This window comes from Cataglyphis hispanica, chromosome 2 (assembly GCF_021464435.1).
Source record: "Cataglyphis hispanica isolate Lineage 1 chromosome 2, ULB_Chis1_1.0, whole genome shotgun sequence".
Lineage (NCBI taxonomy): Eukaryota > Metazoa > Arthropoda > Insecta > Hymenoptera > Formicidae > Cataglyphis > Cataglyphis hispanica.
In genome coordinates this window covers 9572937-9589307 of record NC_065955.1, presented here as the reverse complement: position 1 = coordinate 9589307, position 16371 = coordinate 9572937, and the positions used below count along the sequence as shown (strand labels likewise).

Here is a 16371-nt window from a genome sequence, read left to right as displayed (position 1 = left end):
GTGATTTGGGTGCAGAAAGTGTAAAACAAAATGAACAGAATTATTTTCGAAATAGGCGCGATTCTTGGAGGAAAACCAGAGAAAAGGACAGGAGCAGTTGCAAAACATTTCGACAACAAACATATATCCATTTAAATTGTTGTGTTATCAGCATTTATTTTAATATCTATTTTTAGCAATTTTTTCAATCTTGTTGATAAATTCATAATTTTATTGCATATCGTACATCATATTTTGTAATTTTGATTCAATATAACTTTTAAGATCGAGCTAAATTTTCATTTTTAGATGAAAGATGATATTAAGCCGCAAAAGACCACTTCGAACTTACGAGAGAAAAACTGCCAAGAAGCACTTCACAAATTCACTATTATCTCCTGTTATATTGATAAGAAAATATAATCTTGTGGAAAATGATCGCTCTAATGATAATGAAACATATAATGATTCCCTAAATAATGATCCATTTGAAACGACATTCGATAGAATTGCCAAGGGGGCAGTGTAAGAAATTTCTGAATATTAAAACAAATTTCTTCGTCTAAATGTACACACTTATCAGTGCACTTGGACTTGTTTCTTTGAGTTATCTTAATACAAGTATGTATACTTAATTTTCAATTTTACATTCTCTAATTTATAGAGTACCTCCTATACCACCGGATACAAATCAAAATAGTACATGGAAAGGTAGCAGTAGTGACAGTGATATCAATAATTCAACAAATGCTATAAAATCACATGAGCATAGAGCCTTTGATTTTTTCACATGTAACGGTTTAGATACATTTCGCTCATCACATAGTGATACACCTAAGTTAACAGATAGGAGCATTAAAATTACTCGTAAATGCAAAAGATTACGAAGAAATGAGTCAAAAGTTGTGATTTCTAAGGGAACAGTATCTAAGAAGGCAACAACAATGCTAAAACATAAAACACAGGTAAGAAAAACATAAGTATAAACAGTTATATGATATTATATACAGCCTATATAATATTATATAATATTATATATTTTCTATTAATATTAATCCTATTAATAGGAACAAAAGAGGCAAAGAAATAAGAAACAAATAAAAAAAATGCAATCTGAGTCTAGTCGCATGTGCAATGAACAGACATCTCGTATGTATTCTGATGATATAAATAATTTGGAGGATATTACAAACATGCAAACTGAATTGGTTAAAATTGACAATTCAGCTTTCAAATATACTTTAAATTGCCAACAGAATAATGTCAAACCATGTTTTGTTGCATTAGATGCTTGCACTGTTCAAAACTATATACTGGAGAAAGCTGTGGAAGCTAAACAAAATATGCTTTGTGACACAAAATTTCTGTGTACAGATATTTCTTCACATATTAAAAAAAACATTTCTAAAAGACATAGTGCTATTTTACAATCGAAATCATTTGAATATGACACTATTATTGGAAGATTCAAACATTTGTCGATTAAAGAATGCTTTGTAGTATTGCATGACAATATTATTAAGAATCAGCTATCAAAGACTGAGAAAAGTGTTGATGTGGAAAATGGTTCTATTGAAGTGAAAAATAAGTTAAATGTACCTTTAACTCTTCATAATTTGTCTCCTCATAACACTAATAGTACTAAACTTGTGCCATGTGATACAAAAAAGAATGATAGAGAGCTAATAAAAGATAGCAGTGTAAAGCTCAAAAGATTAAAAGTAGACGAATTTGTAAAGAAAGACAATATCATATTTAGTGAAAGAGAGCGATACATAATTTCTAGTACTCCTATCACCAAACGCGTAAAATCTTACGCCTGTTCAGCATCCTTTTCTCCTATCAATATCGATATTCACGACACGTTATATCCGAAATACGAATGTTCGATTTCAAATGTGGAAGAAAAGGATATCTCTATTGTGCTTTCCAATCAAAAGAATTCTCCTTCATTGATTATGCCGTCGAAGTGCAGTTTTGATGTAGATATACATGAACATCCGACGCAAGTTTTGCAATCGTCCCGGAAAACGCAAACCAGAGATTCTGTTTTAAATATCGAACCCTCCTCTTCCTCCGAGGACATTCATACATTGCCTATGCAGAAGTATAAAACAGAGAATGTAATAAAAGCACCTTCGCATTCCTTGAATATCTCGTCCATCGCAGATACCGATCCATCGTTATTCAGCGATATAATACATGATTATTCATCGAAGAATACTGAAGTACAGAAAATACATTTCACAAATACATCGACATATGATGAAATTGCACATACGACAGATTCGTTCGTTGATCTGTGCCAAAAACATCAACAAATAAACAATAATGCAAACATGAAGATTGAAAATGTTAATAGTGAGAAAAGTAGGATTCTTAACGAAAGTCCAGATAATGTCAACAACACTGCGCTGCTCAAGCGATTGCAAGATCCGATCAGAATTACAGGAAGGAGAATGCAATATCCCAAGTGGCATCTCAGAATTCAATTAGATATCTCCAAAAACTCGAATGATGAAATCGCAGAAGCGAATAGCAAGGGCGACCATCGCGATGCAATCAATGAAATTCATGACATCCAGTCGGAGATGTACAATATCGAACATTCCACGAATGCAGTAAAGAAATCCTTTGATCATGTTGAATTGTTCGTTGATTCCGCTCAATTTCACGATGATGCGAATAAAGGAAAATCTGTTTTTCTAAAACCAGGCAAATATTGGGCTAGATCCTTGTCGATATTGAACCGCATAAATGACGAATCTAATTTAGACAAATTGAGCCTCGGGAAAGGAAAGAGGTGGAGACATAGCGTCAAAGATATATTGGATATGCAAAAACAAGGTAATTTTGCGTTGAGAGATAATTTTAACAATGAAACATTAAAGATTGTATAAATCATCTATTGGAAACTGTTACATTTCGATAAAACTGTGTAACTTGTAGAAACATATTTTACTTATTTTGTGCAAATTTTCGATTACTTTCATAATAAGCAACAGTCATATTTATATTATTTATCTGTGTGAAACAAGTGAAGGCAATCTCATTGAACAGACTTTCATTTAAGAAACGGTAACCAAGATAATACTTCATAAACGGACACTTCATATACGGTCGGATCTTTTATATATGATTTTTTAAATATATATACATATATATTTCAATCCTAATACTATTTTTTTATATTTTTAATTTTTGAAATGATGGCGGAATATTTCAATGAGATTTCAAGCATGTTTTCTTAATGATGAAATGAGATTGAACAAGTATAAAGAAATTCTTCATATTTGCATGTTACGTTTAACGTGTTTGGTAAATGGGTAGGCTTTTTGCAATTCGCGTAATTAGGCAATATTGGTCGCACTAAGCTATTAGAATTGTAGCGATTGTTGTGCGCAGGAATTTTCCAAAGCTGTTTGAAAAAAGATGATGATGCAGATCTGTCCTGCAAAGAGCTCAATACATCGAATATCATATCATCGTTCGACGATAATAAGCGTAAAACATTTAATTCTACAAACCATGCTAGATTCTCCAAGAGAATCTCGGTGCGAGTCGTGCCAAATAATACGAGTATTGGATGCAAGATCAAAGACACCTCGTTTCTTGAAGCATTTGGAATAAAATCGGAAAAATCTCCGAGCTTGAAACTGCGTGAGCATTTTTCATTCACGTATTTTGTATATACAATTTTATATATACAAGGAATGTATTATATTGAATAAATGAATTAAATATTTATAGATCGTAAGGAATCACACGATAATCGAATTATCAAAGGACATTCCATAACTGCGAGAGACGTCGTTTTACAAAGATGTTCGCAAAACTCTTATTTATCTTTCTCCTATTGCTTCCCAGATTCGTATGTAGATCCTTAATATGTGATTCCTTATACAGACGTATTTTTACAATATATCGATAACGTCGCTCTATTTCCACAGGTATTTGGAATATTGCCGCAAAATTGGCGAAGGTGTTTATGGAGAAGTCTTTCTCTATGAATATCTTGATAAGAAGTCAGTTATAAAAGTTATTCCTATAGAGGGCGAAAAGTTGGTCAATGGCGAGCCACAAAAAAAATTCAACGAAATACTTTCGGAAATTGTGATCGCAAAGTAAGTGGAGATGTTTGTTTTTACCGATAAAGATTATCGAACAATTTGAAAACAACTTGAAAAATATTTACAGGGAGTTGGATAATCTGAGATTAAATACTACGTACAAGACTAGTGGATTTATCGAAGTACGAAGAATCAAATGTATCATGGGAAAATATCCAAAGAGGCTTGTAGAACTGTGGAACACTTATGACGATAATAAAACATCTGACAACGATTGTCCGTCAATGTTCGACGAAAATCAATTGTACATCGCTCTCGAACTCGGTGATGGTGGAGAAGATCTCGAAGCTTTCGTTTTTCAAACCGCGGAAGAAGCTTGCGCTTTATTTTTACAAGTCAGACAATATTACATCTGTAACTTTCCCTCGATGATTATATTTAATCGTTAGTTATTCGCCAGTTCAAATTTTTTTTACAGACTGCATTTGCATTAGCGGTTGCCGAAAAGGCACTCGAATTTGAACATAGAGATTTGCATTGGGGTAATGTATTAATATCGAGAACAAAGGAATCGTATGTGTCTTATTATCTTGACGGGAAAGAGATCAGGCTGCCAAGCAAGGGTGTAAAGGTAATATTCTATCAAGAAACATTGTTCTATATAATACTATGTTATAATATTATACTATGTTCTATATAATACTATCGATTCACACGATATAATCTTGTTTTCCTCCTAAGGTGTCGATCATAGATTTCACCCTATCGAGAATGTTGTATCAAGGATGCTGCATATATAATGATCTTGCATTGGATCCGGCCTTATTTACCGCACACGGCGAGTATCAGTTTGAGATTTATCGTCTAATGCGCGAGAAAATTCAGTAAGTTTATATATACGTTTTCTCTTATTTAGCTATTTCCCCAAAAAAGGTGAGTAATTTATTTTTCCTCGTTTTCGTTTTGTGTGCAGAAATAATTGGAATAAGTTTGAACCATATACGAACATCTTATGGTTGCATTATACTTTGGATAAGATGATTACATCGGTAAGATATAAAAGAAAGAACTTAAAAGTACATAAACATGCTATTGTCAGATTGAAGGAATTTAAGGATATAATTTTAAACTATGACAGTGCATTCGATTTTGCGACCGATTCCAATGTCGCGCATTTGTAATGTAAGCCGACGAGAAGAGATGTCTCGGTTTGTAAACTTTAAAGATATTCTATGTGACATTTAGTCACATATGTACAGCTCAATAACGTTTGTGTTGTTCAAGATTGACAAAAATTAGTGATAATCTTTCTTAAACCTTTATACTCTGCGCCTTGCAATAATTTTTTATAATTAAAATTGAATAACTTCGCGTTTTCCGTTAATTTTTTTTATGCATATGATAACGACTATTAACGAAAAAATTAAATAATTTTATATATATGAAAAAAAATTCAGTTTTTGCAATTCTTTCATTGTTCCTTATTCATATATAGTTCCTATTTTTTATTTTATTGATATAACAATTGTTTATCTTCAACATCTAATAAAGTGACCTTATATGAATTAATCTCGATATAAGTTTTGATTTTTTTTCTTTTTCTAACATGTATTTTCTCTGTGTCTATATAATATTTTCTCTTCGATTTTAACATCCAATCATTTTTTAAATTTGTTTCAACTCTCATATTGTTATTTAGATGAAAACTATATCTTTAACAAAGTGCATTTACTTAATGTAATGATTAAATCTTCTTTTCATTTCTGTGTAATATGTCTATATTCTAACGAAGTGATTTGTGAGCAGCATATCAAAGCAATATTTTGATTTTATAACTTTCTTATAAGGCATATAATAAACCAATATTCAATTTATATAGAACGAAGAAACTATTAAATAGTAATAATTTATATGCGATTTTATTTTTATTATCCTTAAATAAAAATGTATTTTACTTTATAATCTATATCTTTTACTTTGTTCTTGCTAATTGAAATATAACTATTTTTTATGCATTAATATTGTTTCTCTATTATTAACATCAAATTCAGAATACGCACTTGAATACATTTCTTTAAATTTTTTTGCTTATTCAGGGTAATACCTTGACGACATATATCAAGATCCAGACGATTCGATCTGAATATCCTATTTTATTCTATTAGTTACCAAGAAATATACGTAGGGTATTAAAAGGGGAATTCAGGGCTTTGAAAGCAGATTGTTACGAAAAAAAAAAAAAAAAAAATAAACATGAATCGAAAAATTAATATTGTCGAGGCAATATGCCTTTAATAACAGTGTGAAAGTTCTCAAATATAATTTTTTTTAATATCTTATATTTCATTAATAATTAAAACTATTTTTTACTATTATAAATTTATATATCTATTATATATTTTATATAATAATTGAAAAATTTTTGTAACACTTTATTCAGAATTTCTTATACGCTTTTGCAATCATTATATATATTATTATGTTTTGAGTGTAATAATTTAAAAAATTTTACAATATTTTATTCAAAGCTATATAAATCAATATTATTGCAAATAAGAAGTTTCTGAAGCTAATAAGTGCCGCACTCTTTACGCGCAGACAATAAGTGGGGTAAGCGGGTATGTAACTACGAAATCTAGCCAAAGTTACAAGTAAACAATTTATTAAATTTAATTTAAACTAATTATTCGATATCGATCGATAGTATACTCATCAAAACGATGCTCAATTTGTCATAAATACATCATTACAACCATGCATAGTATACCAAAAGGAAGCGACAAATTGAAAATTGTACCTTTAGAAGAAATGTTTGCAGGTATCTCTAAAATTATTCATTTATACTTCAATCTCATTTACATAATAATTTATAATTGTAAAAATAATTTAATTGCACAGCATATTGCAGCATGGATCCTGTATCTCAACATATGGGTGTGTCACTCATTCCTCTTTCACAGAGCAATAAGTGGTTGATATCTGCAGGTATATTGGATATGATTAAATTAACGACCACAAACACAGGCCTTGCTTTCTTCAAATTTCGTAAACGCGCTCTATCGTACGATGAATATTTGACTTACCTAAAAGATCTTGCTACGTCTTATAATTTAAATTTCGAGGATATGAAGTACCGAATGCAAATATCCGGCAAACCTTCCATGACTATGCACGAGGGTACAAAGAAAGACGACTTGAGGTACTCAATATTTAAAATATAAACGACATTAAATTGACTCTATTTACAAGTTTTATTTTGAGTACATACACATATGTAAATTCATTAATAATGTGCATTCATATTACACTTTTTACACACATTTAGAAATTGATATTTTATCGAATCTACCTCCTCATTTCTTGAAAAATTTGATGTAAGTACGACCGCGAGTTTTCCTAACGACGCAGAGAAAACACAAGAATAAATAGAAGAGATGAATAAAAAATTTATTATTTTTTTGAATTTTCAAAATTAATATTATACACCATGTGCAATAATATATTTTTCTAACACAGTGCACTTAAATTTTTAATCTAATAGGAAAATAATTTGACGATTCAAAATATAATGCTCATGCATTTGACGCATACACTTGTGATTATACATTTATAATAATCATGTTCTTGTATATGTATCAATAATTATAGAGCCTGCCAAATAAATATAAAACGGTACACAAATTAAATTCATACAAATAAAAACAATTTACAACCTTTCTTCAAATATCAAGGCATTGGAATCACAAAAGGACTCATGTTTGTATGCTTTCTGAAAATCACGAATTTCAGAGCAAGGATAATTATTCAAGTTACATTTTTACGTTTCGAAATTGCTCTTTCGCCCTTTTGTGCTTCTTCAAGTATCAAAAACAAAATACCGGAAATTAAATATGTAAATAACAATAGCAATAATCTTTTAAGAGAGAAACGATAGGAAAAACCTTGGACGAAGGACCAGTTCCGAATTTGTTCCAGTTTCGGTTTATATGTTATTTTGAACTATAGCTCGCGATTAAGTCGAAGACCAATAAGTAACTTTCCGTTCGCGAAGCTTTGATTATATTATTTTTTTCTTCTTCAATATAATACTATACCATCTTCAGTTATACGTTTCGTTGTATCCACTTTAATGCATTTCTAACATTAGCGAGCGTTACCCTGCTAAGGAAGCTTGCGATTAATTGATATTCCGGCATTGTACGCCTTCCATAAGAATGTGTGGAAAGCATTCGTTTGTACGCTTGACGTTTATCGATATCGACAAAGAGTGATCCATGCGACGGGGATAAATCTGCGTTCCGTTCTTCGCAAAGAACTTTTGTAGTCAAGCACAAAAGCCATTGCATAATCTGTGTGTATATGTGTGTATGAGACAATATTATTATATGAATCAATTTTTGATTAACGTTATTTACGTCAACTTGCTGCTTACCTCGTTACTTGATGGCAAATATCCCTCTTTTTTCATCCATGAGCTAGGTGCCCATAGATATAGTTGTATTATTGTCGCCGCCAATTCAGCGTCGAGCCGCTGCATGTGTATATTTAAAAAAAAATAAATAAATAAACATTTGAATATAGTTTCTTAATTTGAAGATATATATATAATTAAAACTATAATTATACATAATTATAATATAATAATAAAAATAAAAGATTTTTTTTTTTTCGAACGAATCATATCTTACAAACCTTGTACACACTCCTTATTAATGAGTTCTTTATAATAGCATTAATAATCGACGGCAGATGGTCCGGTAAAGCGGGAAGCGCGTTCTCTGTATAATTGTAATTGTTTAAAGCAGCTTTCTCGCCTTTTTCTCCGTGAAACGGATTCTTCATCCCGAATATCTCATATGCAATAGTAGCAGCCGTCCACAAATCGGCCTTGGTGTAATTTATACTGGTAAAAGGGCCGGGTTCTGCCATTATCACTTCTGGAGCCATTAAAGCAACATTGCCGCCTTTATCGATGTCGTGAGTGTTGTAAGGTAGATATAGTCCATGATTCTTATTGGCCAAACAGCAGCCAAAATCCGTTACGACCAAGGAAGGACAAATGTCAGATTCTTCCGACAGATCCAGTAGGATGTTGTCACTTTTCAAATCTCTAATTCGTAAATACAAGAGAAAATGTAAGATGAATCTTATCTGTATTCAACATCAACATGTAAATAACACATAATAAAATAAGATTAACAGTGTAAGCGGCAATCTTACCGATGCGCCACGCCGTTCGCATTCATATGAGCTACCGCTTCCAGTAGCTGAGCAAGCAACAGTATCGAAACCCGCGTGTCGACGTTTCGATTTGCCATGTATTGTTTCAATGTGACATCATATCTAAAACCGGTATGCGATATGCGTCAGATATTGTGCAAAGTATATGAAATTACCAACGCAATTCTGTCTTGTCCAATAATGACCTTTTCATCACTAGAAACAAACTCATATTCCTGCCCGACCCGTTAGGATTGATTCTAGTTGGCAAAGCATCGGGATACATTCCCCAAGAACCGGGTAGCATCGGTATTCTATCAGCGAAGACGTAATACATCACCACAATATTTGGATGAGATGGCAGCGTCATTGTATTCTCTGCCAGTCTCTGCTCCCAGATAGCCAATTCGTCATTTCCATAATGTTTTCTAGCAGGTACCGTCTCCCTATACATGGCTCTCAGAATAGCAGATGCGTTAGATTCCGCATCGTAGTTAAACATCATTTTTATGGCTAATGGGAACGCAGTCACTTCTTTCGTTTCTTCATCGATATTTCTTGAATCGTTATTTTCATCCTGCGCAGCGTCGACAAATCGTGCTGCGTACACGGCGGCGGAGCAACCCTTAGCAATAATAGGCCCAATCACGAAATTTTGTAAGTTCACGGCATTCTTATTGATACTTGGTATAATTTCATAATTTTTGTCATTCTGTGGCGTATTCCATCGCAATTTTGAAACCGCTTCCTGCACAATATATCGTATTTCAGGTCAAACTATATTACACAAGTCCAATCAGATTTTTTACCAGTAAATCTTATTTAAATATCTAAACAAACTTACCCGAATTTCCCAGCAGACTCCTTCTAGCTCGTCATCCTTGGTCAATATCCCAGTACCTGACGCCAATGAGACGCCGACGAGAGCGAAGAATGGTGCGGAATCGCCAAAAACGAGCCTGCTCGCTGCGCGTCTTCGTAAATCGGCTGCAAGACTGTTGGTCACTCTCTTCAGAATATTGTCGACGAAGATGCGTCGGGCGTGCGCTCCTAGATAACCGAGATGCCTCCCCGTGCTCCACGCGTTGCCATTATTTTGGCGAGGAAACCCGCCGTTCTGAGTCTCGCCTGTTATAAACGTGAACATGAAAACACAAACATGTGACAACGCCGTTTGACATTTTTGCCCGCTAATGCAAAGCAATTAGCAAAATATTAGCATTAGCAAAATATTTACAAATTGAATTTTACATGTAGTAAATTCAAAAATCGGCAAACCATCAACGCTAATTGTTTTCTAAAATCGATCGTTGTGACAATCGATGCAATCTTATTCTTATCGTCTCATTTCCTAATGATTGTTAATTTACAATTCGATGAAATCGTATTTTAAAGAAAGAAAGAAAAAAAAACAAAAAAAAAATTGGTATATTTAATACTTATTGTTAATGCATCTTAGATGGTTATAAGTAATATTAAATATATTAAGTATATCATATTAAGTATATTGCGTATATTAAAAATATATTACATATAATAAGTATATATAATTATAAGTATATTAAATATATTATAAGTACATTATATATAAATATATTTATATAATATATTAAGTATATTAAGTAATATTGTACACAAGGTGGCCTAAAAATATTTGGTCAAATATTAACTATAAATTAAATTATAACACTATATTCTATTCCTTTCATTTAACAAAAAAAAGTATACATTATGTATATACAAATTTAAAGTGGTGTAACTTGATGTTAATGATTGGTTTTCGGATCCATGTTTATATCAAACTTTCTTTGTTTTCATCTCTAGAATATAGTGTTGTTTGGTGAAATTTTTTTTAAAACATCTTAATTAGGATTAATTAGGATTCAAAAAGTTAATGACAAACTGCAGAAGAATATAGAGGTGTCAGAATAGAACAACTTTCGACTAGAAACCTATGTTCTTCGAAATAATCCTGAGTTGGTACAAATCTGACTTGATGCTTCTTGATTACTTCTTCTAGGGGCATATCAAAAATCTCATTTATAAGATACCAGTAAATAATCCAGAAACATTTTTAGTCAGAATGCTAGCAGCATCTAACATGGTCCAAAATATATCTGAAGTATTTAAGAATGCGCCAGAGTTCCATTTGATGATGCCTGATAGTTGCCACTTCAAACACCTTTTGATTACAAATACTGTACAGTATTATTGTATTCGTATAATCTTTGCTCACTTATTAAATTTTGTACAAATTACGATTATTTCTCTTATTGGTATGTCTATAATGTAATTTCTTATATTCAAATGTTTGTACTGATTTAGGATTACTTCGAATATAAGTTTCTATATTCCGATTCCTCTATACGCTCCTGAAGTTTATCAGTAACCTTTAGAATCACCCTTATATATGTATGTATAAAGAATATATTATAAATAATATTACTTTTAAATAATATTAGTATATCTTAGACGATAACAGCGAAATCATGATGAAGCGTGAAATGTGTAATGTACCTATTTGCGCAACGTGTATCTTGCCAAGATGCTTGTTCGCGTATCCTCTCGAATAGAAGTGTTCGTTACTCCGCAATGAGCGCAGTATGACGCGACCATTTTGCACGAGACGATGGACCACCGTCCGTATTGACATCTCTCCGCTCTCTTGGATGGGAACAGCCCAGCGGGCGAGCCCGTACGTCAAGTACGCCTTGAGGGCCGGTGGTAACGCCGCCACGAAGGTCTCAATCTTTGTGCCGTTTATTCTCTAACTGCGCAACACAAAACAAAACCGACATGATGGATGATGATACGTGACACGCGCCACAAACTTAAGGCTCCCACACAATCAAAAATATAAGAAATAGGTTGCGTTCCGTTTCACGCATAGAGCGCACAGATCACTTGGAAATCTATAATATATGTTACATGAACTATAGATTTTCAAGCGACTATGCGCTCAATGCATGAAACGGAACGCATCCACAGATATAATAAAGGTGCGAATTCATGAGACGCTTGTTTCAGCGTTGCATGTAGTCACGTGACTTCGACTCGACGCTAGTCGCGCTAGCGTCAAGAAAAAAGAAGTTGGATTTTCTCAACTTCAGCGTCAAGCCGTACTGTTGGCCAATACGGCCAGTTGACTCTATAAATTTGATACTGTTTTCATGCGTTTTTCACAATATAGTGTCAATTTTAATGATATGACTAGTTTGACGCTAAAAATGAGCGTCGAGCGTCAGCGTGAAAAGCAAGCGCTCAATCAAACAATCGCACAGAATGCAGCGTTCTTTCGCCGAGCGGTATTACGAAATCATGTGTTTTCTCTGTATAATCTATGGTTATCACTGGCTTTCGCGCATCGCGAACGATGAAAGTGAAGATGAAACGAAGAAACTTGGTCAACCTTTTGAGCCGAGCCTCGCGACGGATGTGACGTTCGGAAAAGCAGAGCTCTCATTGGATATCGCTCATCTCTTATCGCCTATTGTGTCCAGTGTGCGAGGACCTTTAAAGGGTCTCTATTCTAGTATATTCAGTTCTTTTTGGTTCTGCACTTCTGTAGTTAGCTATAAAGAACAGATTCGTGATCGCTTCTCGAAAAGTATTTATTTCGACTTTTTTCGTAAAACACGTGAAAATATAGAAATACGTGATTTAATAAAAATCATAATGAAGAGATCAGGTATAAACATTGATATTATCTTTCGGTTTTATATTTTTTCTGCACTTTTCGACTATAAATGATACATATATAGATTATGGATTAAATTAGGTTAAGTACATATTACATTACATTAAAAGATTACAATAAAAAAATTGTAGTAAATTTATAGAATGTCTACTTTTGAATATTATTATTTAATATATGTAATATTGAAACAGAGGAGAGATGATTATTCATTTTATAAATAATTTTGAAGTCTATTTATATATAATTTAGAATATACTAAAATTTACCATATATATATGAATATTAAGATAATTATAAATTGCTAAATTAAATTATATTTATTTCATTTCTCAGTTGATAGAAATTATCGAGGAAGAAGGCTAATTGATAAAAAATTCCCTGGAAAGGCACCAATTGATAAACAAGTATTAGCAAAATACTCTAAAGGTCCTGGGCTTGATTTAAAAAAAAAAACAAATGCTATTAAAAATAAAGTTGTTAGGAAAAAACTACAGCGGAAAGAACAGATTATAGAGGAACAGGTAGAAGCTTCTGCTCGGGCGGAATTATTATTGACAGAAGAGCATGGCTACTTGGAAGCTGAAGATGGAGAAACTACTACTGAATATCGACAAAAGCAAATTACAGACAATGTGGATATAACAAGTGCAGCCAAACGATTCAAACTGGATTTACAATTTGGTCCATATTGTTTTAAATATACCAGAAATGGTAGGCATTTACTTTTGGGTGGAAAACAAGGTCATGTGGCAGCTTTTGACTGGGTAACAAAAAAACTGGCTTGTGAAATAAATGTGATGGAGTCTGTACATGATGTTACATGGCTGCATCTAGAAACTATGTTTGCTGTAGCACAAAAGGATTGGGTTTATGTTTATGATAATCAGGGAATAGAGTTACATTGTTTGAAAAGAATGAATGGTGTGACAAGATTGGAATTTTTGCCATATCATTTCTTGCTTGCCAGTGGATCAAAAGACGGTCATATGGCTTGGTTGGATGTGTCTATGGGCAAGCTTGTTGCTCGTTATAATTCACATTTGGGCAGAATATCTGTAAGTTTTGTGAAAAATTATTAATTTTTTTACGCTACTTATGATTATATTTTAGATATTTATCATGTGATTATTAATTATGATAGGTGATGACACAAAATCCAAGTAATGCAGTATTATGTGTGGGTGATTCAAAAGGAATAGTGTCTATGTGGTCTCCAAACTCTACTAAACCATTGGCAAAAATGCTTTGCCACCATCAGTCAATCATGACATGTGCTATTCATCCATATGGGACTTATATGGCAACCAGTTGTGTAGATAAATCAGTAAAAATATGGGACATTAGGCAATTGACAGGACCAGTGAATCATATGCATCTTTGTTCTCCTGCTCATCGTATGTCCTATAGTCAACGTGGCTTGCTTGCACTTGCTATGGGCAATATAGTAGAAGTTTTTAGGTAATTTGTTGTTATTTAATATAATCAAGAAGTTATATATGTCATCGTCCAAATTTATATTTGTCAGGGATTCATATGGTGAATTTAAACCATATTTACGACACAAGACTGCTCGCAATGTAGGCTGTGTTAAATTTTGCCCATATGAAGATGTGTTGGGAATTTCTACTGCAAATGAATTTTCGTCACTCCTTGTGCCAGGAAGTGCAGAAGCAAATTATGATGCACACGAGATTAATCCATTCCAAACTAAAAATCAAAGACGAGAAGCGGAAGTAAAAGCACTTTTAGAAAAGATACAACCAGAATTAATCACTCTCGACTCAACTGAAATACTCGAAGTTGATGTACCTACTTATAAAGAGAAAGTGGAATTAAAGAAAAAACTTTTGGTAAATGAGAAGCAAAAATATTTTACAATATACAATAGATTATTTTGTAATCTTATGATTATGCTTGAAAATGCATTTTAACAATTATTTTTTTAGTATGTTAAACCAAAACCAATAAATTTTGAATCCCGACGAACGAAAGCTAAGGGGAAAGGTGGCACCGCGAAAATAATAAAAACTAAAAAAATATTGAAAGACTTAAGTCGTCGGGTAAGAAATTGTCATATATTTTGAATTGTTTTTGATATTAATCTTTCATCAATAATATAAATTATTATTATTTTTAGGAAATGATTGAAACATTTCGCGAAACAATTGAGGAAGCGATTCCGAAAAAAACTGAAAATCGAAACAAAGATTATGGTGTATTAAATAGATTTCTTCAAAAAAAATAAAATAAATTCTGATAGGATTTAATTTTAATTAAATATAATATTATATTTAAATGTATAAAATTCTTGTATATATTTTTAATATTTTATAATAATGCGGAATATTATCAAATATTAATAATAAATTTGATAATAATCTGCCCAGTTAAATCTTTATAATTAGCTACAGTTCTTAAATTATGATATAATTCTGTATTACATGCGAAAATTAAAGATGTATAAGAATATACAATTTATTTGTGCATGTAAATATTCTGTGACACTTCATGAGCAATTGGTTTTTTATATTTATCTTAAGATTGACACACACACAGTACACAATTATTAAAGATTGCATTTCCTGATTAAAATCTGTCACAAGCCTTGTAGTAAAAGTAATTTATTCGAAAGCATTTTTAAAAAAGAAAAAAATTACCTTAAGATTAAGGTTCCTCACCCAGATAGCCAAGTCAGTTCAAACAGATTTTGTCAAATGTCTGCTACAAATTTTTGTTAGCAAAAAGACTGCAGACTGTATACAAAATCTGTTATATCAAATAATGATAGCAGAACATCAGCAGAAATATTACAAAACCTGCTGACATAATTTGACAACAGATCAGTAACAGAAACCAAGCAGAATTTGTAAAGAATTATTATAGCAGAAATTGAGCAGGATCTGCGCAATAAAATTTGATGTCAGATTGGTGGCAGAAACCGCCAACCGAACAAGATTTGCGCATGCGCAATCTGACAGCAAATTGGCAGCAGAATCTGCAATAATTTATTGAAACAGTAGTGGAATGTGCATACATTTGGAAAACTGCTTTTTTAATAATTAATTTTTTTATTTATAATTTAATAAACAAATAATATTATTATGCAATATAATTATGCAGAAAAAAATATGATTTAAAATATTTATTGTACAAAATCTGTTCCATAATTAGATATATATTTTTTAAACTTTATTTTACACAAAAAAGTAAAAATTAATATCTAATTATACAGGGTGTCCCGAAACTTTTGACACACCCAAAGTGTGAAAGTGGATTGCGCCAAACTGAGTCGAAAAGTCCTGTACCATTTTCCTCTATAACGCTTCAGAAAGAAGTTATTATTGAGTAAAGTCTGACTAATTAGCGCCAGTTTTTAGGTGGACACCCGTCAGTTAGCCGCACGCC

At 32.2% G+C, this 16371-nt stretch overlaps 3 protein-coding genes across 4 annotated transcripts; 2 read left to right on the top strand and 1 right to left on the bottom strand.

Moving 5' to 3' along the window:
- Positions 1 to 5501, top strand: LOC126859138 (uncharacterized). Of its 2 annotated transcripts, none has more exons than XM_050610144.1 (11): positions 1 to 138; positions 289 to 504; positions 644 to 944; positions 1047 to 2826; positions 3385 to 3639; positions 3730 to 3850; positions 3930 to 4103; positions 4177 to 4444; positions 4528 to 4680; positions 4791 to 4933; positions 5023 to 5501. In XM_050610144.1, exons 2-11 carry the CDS (start codon positions 296 to 298, stop codon positions 5228 to 5230), a joined length of 3612 nt encoding a protein of 1203 aa, XP_050466101.1. In that variant the 5' UTR covers positions 1 to 138; positions 289 to 295; the 3' UTR covers positions 5231 to 5501. The 2 variants fall into 2 exon arrangements, with proteins under 2 accessions (XP_050466101.1, XP_050466102.1); XM_050610145.1 differs by having other exon boundaries at positions 4 to 504; positions 1047 to 1128; positions 1267 to 2826.
- A 1780-nt stretch (positions 5502 to 7281) lies between these two features.
- Positions 7282 to 12140, bottom strand: LOC126859149 (serine/threonine-protein kinase Pink1, mitochondrial). Its single transcript, XM_050610172.1, has 7 exons — positions 11787 to 12140; positions 10114 to 10397; positions 9476 to 10017; positions 9270 to 9392; positions 8742 to 9159; positions 8482 to 8580; positions 7282 to 8398 (listed from the first exon to the last, which is right to left on the bottom strand). The coding sequence occupies exons 1-7, from the start codon at positions 11920 to 11922 to the stop codon at positions 8153 to 8155; spliced, it is 1848 nt and encodes a 615-aa protein (XP_050466129.1). The 5' UTR covers positions 11923 to 12140; the 3' UTR covers positions 7282 to 8152.
- A 178-nt stretch (positions 12141 to 12318) lies between these two features.
- Positions 12319 to 15491, top strand: LOC126859147 (WD repeat-containing protein 46). The gene is made up of 6 exons (XM_050610170.1): positions 12319 to 12957; positions 13300 to 14021; positions 14108 to 14424; positions 14492 to 14816; positions 14913 to 15026; positions 15104 to 15491. The coding sequence occupies exons 1-6, from the start codon at positions 12552 to 12554 to the stop codon at positions 15209 to 15211; spliced, it is 1992 nt and encodes a 663-aa protein (XP_050466127.1). The 5' UTR covers positions 12319 to 12551; the 3' UTR covers positions 15212 to 15491.
- Positions 15492 to 16371: the final 880 nt, after the last annotated feature.

Bases quoted from the DNA above. Each gene is read 5' to 3' on its own strand.
- LOC126859138 (XM_050610144.1), top strand. From the start codon at position 296: ATGATATTAAGCCGCAAAAGACCACTTCGAACTTACGAGAGAAAAACT. The intron at 4,104-4,176 runs GTAAGTGGAGAT...AAATATTTACAG, and splicing joins TCGGAAATTGTGATCGCAAA to GGAGTTGGATAATCTGAGAT. The intron at 4,681-4,790 runs GTAATATTCTAT...TTTCCTCCTAAG, and splicing joins TGCCAAGCAAGGGTGTAAAG to GTGTCGATCATAGATTTCAC.
- LOC126859149 (XM_050610172.1), bottom strand. From the start codon at position 11,922: ATGTCAATACGGACGGTGGTCCATCGTCTCGTGCAAAATGGTCGCGTC. The intron at 10,398-11,786 runs GTACATTACACA...CGTTTATAACAG, and splicing joins GATACACGTTGCGCAAATAG to GCGAGACTCAGAACGGCGGG. The intron at 8,581-8,741 runs GTTTGTAAGATA...ATACACATGCAG, and splicing joins TAATAAGGAGTGTGTACAAG to CGGCTCGACGCTGAATTGGC.
- LOC126859147 (XM_050610170.1), top strand. From the start codon at position 12,552: ATGCAGCGTTCTTTCGCCGAGCGGTATTACGAAATCATGTGTTTTCTC. The intron at 14,022-14,107 runs GTAAGTTTTGTG...TAATTATGATAG, and splicing joins CACATTTGGGCAGAATATCT to GTGATGACACAAAATCCAAG. The intron at 14,817-14,912 runs GTAAATGAGAAG...TTATTTTTTTAG, and splicing joins AATTAAAGAAAAAACTTTTG to TATGTTAAACCAAAACCAAT.